At 54.3% G+C, this 7,164-nt stretch overlaps 1 protein-coding gene across 2 annotated transcripts; it reads right to left on the bottom strand.

Moving 5' to 3' along the window:
• Window positions 1-997: 997 nt before the first annotated feature.
• Window positions 998-6,220, bottom strand: FAM131B (family with sequence similarity 131 member B). 2 transcript variants are annotated; one of them, XM_029922232.1, is made up of 6 exons: window positions 6,089-6,220; window positions 5,697-5,732; window positions 5,339-5,432; window positions 4,862-5,059; window positions 2,618-2,761; window positions 998-2,420 (listed from the first exon to the last, which is right to left on the bottom strand). In XM_029922232.1, the coding sequence occupies exons 1-6, from the start codon at window positions 6,140-6,142 to the stop codon at window positions 1,948-1,950; spliced, it is 999 nt and encodes a 332-aa protein (XP_029778092.1). In that variant the 5' UTR covers window positions 6,143-6,220; the 3' UTR covers window positions 998-1,947. The 2 variants fall into 2 exon arrangements, with proteins under 2 accessions (XP_029778092.1, XP_029778096.1); XM_029922236.1 differs by lacking the exon at window positions 5,697-5,732.
• Window positions 6,221-7,164: the final 944 nt, after the last annotated feature.

Genomic DNA, 7,164 nt, shown 5'->3' with positions numbered 1-7,164 from the left:
GTGAGCATGCAAAACCCGAGGACCTGCAGCAGGGGTCTAGTGCGAGGGCCGGTGGCCAGCAAGGGGACGCAAGGCCACCTCCCAGAGCTCCTGGCTGCCAGTCCTGCCACTGCCTGAATCAGGTCATGTTATCAAACACACGCCAGGTCTTGTACATAAGGTGATTTCGCCTCCCTGTGCTCACCATGCCCACTCCTGGGTCCTCCAAGGACCAAGCCAGGAAAGCCCTTCTCCCTCTCCCCAGAAGATGTGGGCCCCTGTCCTCGGCTGCATTTTAGGAGCACAGACAGATGAAAGTGTGAACTCCGTGGGGGTGGGGTTATGGATGGACAGAAACACCCCGACTCTCAACCTACTCATTCCAAAGAAATTGAAGTCTGGGCAATGGGGGTGGGGGGAGGCGGTGGGCGGATAGTTCTGCCCAGGGTCCAGGACAGTGCTCCCTTCCTGGCAGAGAAGAAAGTGGCAGGACCCCTGACAAACTGGGTAGGACACAAGGCCTTGGACCCGGAGCCTTAGTCGGCCGCAAGGAAAGGCATCGATGAAGCGCTCAGCTCTTCTCTCCTACCCAGAGTGTCCCTGGGCCACTGCAGCGGGGAGGGCAGTGTGCCGTCCAGCTCCAAGGCTGCGCTGTCCTTTGTTCTACCCGGGCCCCCGCCGTCAGGGTCTTTCCAGGCAGTGCCGCACAGAGGTCCCCACCGCGGCGGGAACTGGGTGTGGGAGAGGGAGCCATTCCAGGGGCGTATGCCTCACTGTCCCCTGTCCTGGAAGGAAGAATACTCTGATTCTTCCCTCTTCCTCCACAGGAGGCCCGGGGAGGGAGGGAGAACACCTGTGAGGCCCTCTTTGGAGTCCTGGGAGCAGCTGAAGAAGGGGCAAAGGAGCCACCAGCCCACACGGCTCCCTAGCAAACAGCCCACCCTGGCCGGGGCCTGACAGCACCGGGCTCCGCCCTCCACCGCACTCAACCCTGAGTCCCCAAGAAGTTATAAAAATGTAGAAAAGGCAAAGAGAAAAGTGTAAACAGCTCCAGAGAATTAGAGGGTGGATGGAGGGAGACACAGCCCTCATGCTTCCCTGTTAGGCCAGGACACCTGTGTCACCCACTCAGGGCCAGGGCTCCCAGAGAAGAGACTGAAGGCAGAAAAGGGAAGCAAGAGCTGGAGCAGCCAGCCCCGGCCGGGCCCTTTCCCAGATCCTTGGGTCCTCCTTCCAGCCATGGGACAGTCCAGATCCCAGAACAGGCAGCCATGTTTGTTCTCGGTCTCATCAGTGACTTTCTGGTCTGTGGGCAGGCCTTGACGTAAAGAATCACGTTTGAGTCCCTATGCATTCCCAGCTGCCACATGCATCTCCCCCATGACTCCTGATCTCAGAAGCCAATTTTTCACTGAGGGCAGACTCCACCCTCTGAGGACATGTGGCTTTCGGTGGCTTCCCCTTTGCCCGTCAAACCATACCAATAACCCCTGAGGTCTGTTCCTCATGGTGGGGATGAGCTGGGGCCACAGCCAGAGAAAACAGAGTCGAGAAAAGCAAGAGTGACATGGAGAAAGGCGGCATTCCCACAGCCACAGTCAAGGCTCCTGGAAGACAATCAGAGCGTGAAGAACGGAGATCCTCATCGACGGCCACAAGCTGCTCTGGGCTCCTGTCCTCAGGAGCCACACTGGAGCTTCATCATCACAGACCCGGAAGCCCGCGGCCAAGCAAAGTTCACGGCCATCTGGTCGTCTGGGCCTCAGTTCCCGGGCCTGTGGTTTCTACAGCATATGCCTGGGTAAAATCCCACCCTGGCTCTCCACGTTCCTGGCGAAGACAGGCAACTCCTGGGCTCCTCGTGGTCTTCTGCCCGGGTTTCAGCTGTGCTGCTGGGGGAAGGGAAGGTGTTGTTGCAGCCAGGCCCCTCAGCTGGGAGTGGAAGGCTGGGCGTGGGGTGGGTGGAAGCTAGTTGTTAGCCTCGCCCTCCTCCTCATCGAAGGACTGCACACCTGAGGACGTGACGTCAGACACCTTCCGGCTGAGAGCAGTGGACACCTCAGGGTCTTCTCGAGGGGAGAGTGACTCCAGGTCCCGGCATCCTGCGTCCTCTTCCTCCTCGGGGGCTGACGGCCTCTTCTCCTCCTCAGCAGGGCCCCTAGCCAGGTCCACGCCACCCACCCCCGGAGCCCAGTCAGTGTCTGCCCCCAGCAAAGGTGGCGGCTCCTGAGCAGAGTATCCGGAAGCAGGTTGGGAAGGCCCCATTTCATGCAGGCTAGGCTGCGAGTCATCAAAAGCAGGGCCAAGATAGGATCCTGTGGCCGGAGAGGCAATGAGGGACTGGTCGCTGGCTTCCCAGGCATCCGATGACCCCAGACAGTACATGCCCTGGGACACATAGGAGTGAGGCCAACCATCCATGGGGGCTTGAGCAAGGGCATCTGTAAAGAGAACCACGCAGGTCGGCAGGGTTGTGGAACGTCAAGGGCGGTAACAGCACAGAGGATGAGAGGGAGACGGAGTGGGGAGGGGAGTAGGAGAGCTGAGATGAGCAGAAAGTCTCCGAAGAACAGAGATGAACAGAGGCAGCCTAGGTAGCAGGGAGGGCCTCTGAGGCCTGGGAGGGACCATCCCTCACCTTGACTCTCCATCAGCTCCTGGTAGTTGTCACTGTAGTTGCAGCCCAGTGGCTCCTGGGCGGAGTTGACGCTCATGTCCTCACCATCCATGGAAGACCAGGCCATGAGTGTGGCCTCGGAGATGGCAAACTGCTCCATGACACCTAGAGGAAGAACCGTAGTTGGCACAAGATACCTCTGGGAACCCTTAGACACATGCATGGGGTAGGGGGACATCAATGGAAATATAACGTAAGCCGCTTTTGTGATTTAAAATGTTCTAGTAGCCATAGCAAAGGCACTTTAAAAGCAGGTGAAATTAAATTTTATAATATATCTTATTTAACCCAACATATATTAGATTATCTTTCAACTCTTAATCCATACAAAAATTATTATTGAGATCATTTACATTAGTTTATTCATACGAGTCTTTGAAATCCAATGGGTATTTTATACTGATGGCACATCTCCATTCAGACTGGCCACAGTTCAAGTTCTCAGTAGCCACCACGCAGCCAGTGGCTACTGTACTGGACAGCAGACTTTGCATACACCTCCAAATAGGGTAAACCAGAAGGTCAGATTAAGAATTCCTAGAATTGGGGCACCTGGGAGGCTCAGTTGGTTAAGCGACTGACTTTTGATTTCACAGTTGTGAGGTCAATCCCCACGTCGAGTTCTCCACTGAGCATGGAACCTCCTTAGGATATTCTATCTCCCTCTCTCTGCCCTTCCCCCACTCATTCTCTTCCTCTGCCTCTCAAAATAAATAAATTAATTTAAAAAAAAAAGAATTCCTAGAGTTAAGAGGTCTTCTGGTAAGATATCCAAAGGGATTCAAATGAGGAATTTCTAGAAGTTTATCTTTGGAAGGTTTTAAGAGTGTTAGCTAGTACTAGGTAGTCAAAGACAGAGAATTCTAAATGAGAGAGTTCAAGTTCAACAGAGAATCCCCAAGGGAACACCATGGGTTTGTAGGTCCCCAGTAGTATCAAATGGAAAGGTCAAGAGGGGTACCTAGGTGGCTCAGTCGGTTGGGTGTCCAACTCTTGATTTAGTCTCAGGTCAGGCCATTTGTGGGATCGAGCCCCACATCAGGCTCTGCACTGATAGCACGGAATCCGCTTGGGATTCTCTCCCTCTCTCTGCCCCTCCCTCACTTGCATACCTGTGCACACACTCTCTATCTCAAAAATAAAAATAAACATTAAAATAAAGCAGAAAGTTCAAGAAATTGGAAGGAGAAGGTGGCGGGGGGGTAGACTAGGGAGGATGGGTAGACTTGGGAGACCCCATTCTAGTCAAAGTCCTAAGTTGAAGTTTACATTGCCGGCTGCCCTAAACTACTCCCTACCCACTACATGTTTGGCTCCCCACCCCCCCTTCCCCCTCAGATAGTTCTTCCGCCATCCACACCACCAACACAGAAATACCTCTCTTCTCTTCTGGCTCTCTTTCCTCCTACATGTCTTATTGAGACGTGTTAGAGGCGCTTGGCCACCATTGTCACTATGCCGCATGCCTGTCTTGTAGCGACACCACTTTCCCGGAAAGAAGTGTCTTCTGTATGCCACCCTCTCCTCACCCAGGCCCCTTGACCTTCTAGCACTTGTCACAAGTAATGCACCAAGTAAGGGAACCCACTATTGCAATGTGCTGAGGCGCAAAGCATAGAAGGGATCCCATAGCCTCTTCTTTTTGCTCAAGAACCATGGATACAGGGGGCCTGAGTGGTTCAGTCAGTGGAGCGTCTGACTCTTGATTTCGGCTCAGGTCACAATCCCAGGGTTGTGGGATTAAGCCCTGCATCTATCTCCACACTGAGCGTGGCATTGTCTCTCTTTCCCTCTGCCCCTCTACCCTGCTTTCATCTGCTCTCCACCCCCCTCTTTCTCTCTCAAAAAGGAGAAAACAAAACAAAAAAAGAACAAGGGTAGAAGGAGAGACTTTGAGAGTCAGAGGCCCCCGTCTTTCTGTCTGGTACCGACAGTCTTCCCAGTAGAAGAGAAGGCATCTGATGGAACAGGTAGACCCACAATCCCATGTAATTCTCCTTAACTGCTGAGATGACACTGAAAATAAGTTTGAGGATCCTTATCTGAATCAATTAAGTCCAAGTGCCTGAAATCAGAGCTGATTGGGAAATTAAGTCTTACAGTCATGATATGGATAGAGCAAGTTCTGCCAGAGGGGATCAGGTTGCAAGGTCAGTCTCTGACCATCCTGAAAACGTGTCTCTTGAGGGTCCCAAGAATCAGTACCTGCCAGGAAACGTGCCTCCTTCTCGCCATCGCTGAGGTCGGAGTAGGCATCAGTATCCCTGCGCACTGCCTCGTGGCTGTGTTGCGGCTGAATGGCTGGTGCCTTCCCCCAGCCCTGCCACTCGATCATGTGAGCCACTCGGCCTTGCCCCATGGCTGTGGGCTTCGTCACGTGGTCCTTCATGCTGCGAGAAATCCCTGAGGGGCCAGACATTCCCCATAGCCTCCAGAATGTCACAGGATACCCATACAAGATCCACCCCGTGTCCCCACCCGAGTCCCATGGGACTCCTCTGATGGGGGAAGGGGTCCCCTAGGACTCCACATGAGAGGTAGCTTGGACAGGAGGGTTTGGAGGAAAGGGCAAAGAGGTCAAGGGTAGGGAGTCTTCTTTAGGCCTGATGGAGCAAGGAGACTGGGACCAGGGGTATGTAGGGATTCTCCTCTCTGGATGCATCCCCAGGTCGGGAGTCTCACCTGAGAACGATGATTTGGCCAGGGCCCCGATGCCGTAGGCATTAGAGTTTCGCTTAAGCTTCGGAAGAATGGAAGTGGTGTCCTCCATGGAGAGCTGGGATAGAGAATGTGGGAGGAGGGGCAGAGGAGGGCTCATGGTTTCCAGGAGGAAGGGTCACTCTGAGCCAGGGCAGGTGATAAGGGAACCATTCATTACACCCACGAGTCCCAAGGAACCTTGTCCCCCAACTACCCTTGAAAAGCTTGGCAGGTCCATAGGGAACCTAGAACAGCTGTGTTCCATGTCCGATCTAAGGGAGAATGTAGGGGAGAGGAGCTAGAGGAAACCGGGGGCCGGTGGGGGGCTGGGTGCACTCACATTGATGCCATCCCAGGAGAAATCAGTTCGGGTTTGCTGTGAGGAAAGAGGAAAAGGAGTGGGGCCCACAGGCACCTCCAGAAATGTAAGCAGCCCCCGCCCCCCACCCCAGGGACATCCAGAAGTGTGTGAAGTAGAGAGGTTTTTTTTTCCCCTTAGCTTAACACAGGGAATTAGGATCTCAGCGTGGAACATTTGGCCTGTGTTTTGAGGAAAGGGGGAGAAATGTTCTGTAAAAGCGTCAGTCTGAAGGAGTGTCTGGGATGTTCTCTTGGAATTTAGGAGGAGAATTCAAGGATCAGGCAGCTGGGCAGCTTTGCTCAGGATGGTCTCTGGGGTCTTCTCAAAGCCCTTTGGCTGGGGGGGGGGGCCGGCCGGGCCCAGGACCTCACCTCGGTGGAAGGCCGGTGGAGGCTGCTTCCGTGCAGCGAGCTGGTGCTGTCCATGTTGATTTGGTCGACATCCTTCAGGCCCTTCCAATCCACCGCGATCACCTCGTTCCCTGCAAAGACCACAGGGTTGCTTGCTGTAGCGGCAGCCTCCCTCGGTCCCAGCCCACAGGCCTCTCCGGGGTCTCAGAATGCTGAGCCCACACAGGGGCAGCCCCTCCAGACCCCTCTCTTTCCTCCAGCCGCTGCTCCTGCTGATGGCACATGCCCTCCTCTCCCCAAGTTTTTGATAGGGACAAACTTGTAAGGCCGAGCCGAACTATTCCCTTTGAGCTCAACCAAGAATAGCACATTCACAGAAAAGTGTTATATGGCCTTATTTGTTGTTGTTGAAATGGAAGGGATCCGTGGTTGGGTTTGAGCAGGAAAACAGTTCTTTATTCTGTCCAGGGGAATCCTGGGTGTTTCTGCAGGGAGGGGGACAGAGCTGTGCTTCTCATGGGTTATGTGCCTATGAAGAAGGGCAGACCATCTTTAGAGGCGAGTGTCTCTCTATGGGGCTTTATGGCCTGTGTCTCGGAGTTGGCGAATTTGTCTGACAGGAAGGAGAGGTGGTGGGGACAGAGGCAGGAACTGGGTGTGTTCACCCAGAAGTGGTGACAGGAGAGGAAGCCAAGAGTGAGGTGTGATCGCGTTCCCTCACTGTTGGGAGGCAAGTGATGGATGGGAGAGGAGCAAAGGGGGACGGGGGAGGAGAGAAGGGGACTTTTTAAAATAGGAAATAAAAGGATAGGCATTCAAGTCAAAGAGAAGACAAAAGACAGTGGGAAGGGTGGACGGGGTTTGAGGGCTTACTGGGAAACTGGGGGCCAAGGAGGATGGTAACGGTTCAGGTGAGAGGGTGTGGCCCAGGCAGATGCTGGCTAGAGGGCAGGGCGGTGCCTCTCGGGGAGGCGGGGCAGGAACCAGGGCAGTTGGAAAAGGGGCTCAAGGATCAGATGGCTGTCGAACCACTTGACCTTATAGGTCCTTCCTGCACGGGGAGTTGTGGGACTCTGAATCCGGGGTTAAGGGTCCCC

This window comes from Suricata suricatta, chromosome 2 (assembly GCF_006229205.1).
Source record: "Suricata suricatta isolate VVHF042 chromosome 2, meerkat_22Aug2017_6uvM2_HiC, whole genome shotgun sequence".
Lineage (NCBI taxonomy): Eukaryota > Metazoa > Chordata > Mammalia > Carnivora > Herpestidae > Suricata > Suricata suricatta.
Note: the sequence above shows the minus strand (reverse complement) of the source record. Positions and strands in the feature narration are given on the sequence as shown.

Coding starts and splice junctions, on each gene's coding strand:
- FAM131B (XM_029922232.1), bottom strand. CDS start 6,142: ATGGACAGCACCAGCTCGCTGCACGGAAGCAGCCTCCACCGGCCTTCC. Junction 2,762..4,861: donor GGAGGCACGTTTCCTGGCAG/GTACTGATTCTT, acceptor TTCTTCCTCTAG/GTGTCATGGAGCAGTTTGCC. Junction 2,421..2,617: donor GGAGCTGATGGAGAGTCAAG/GTGAGGGATGGT, acceptor TTCTCTTTACAG/ATGCCCTTGCTCAAGCCCCC.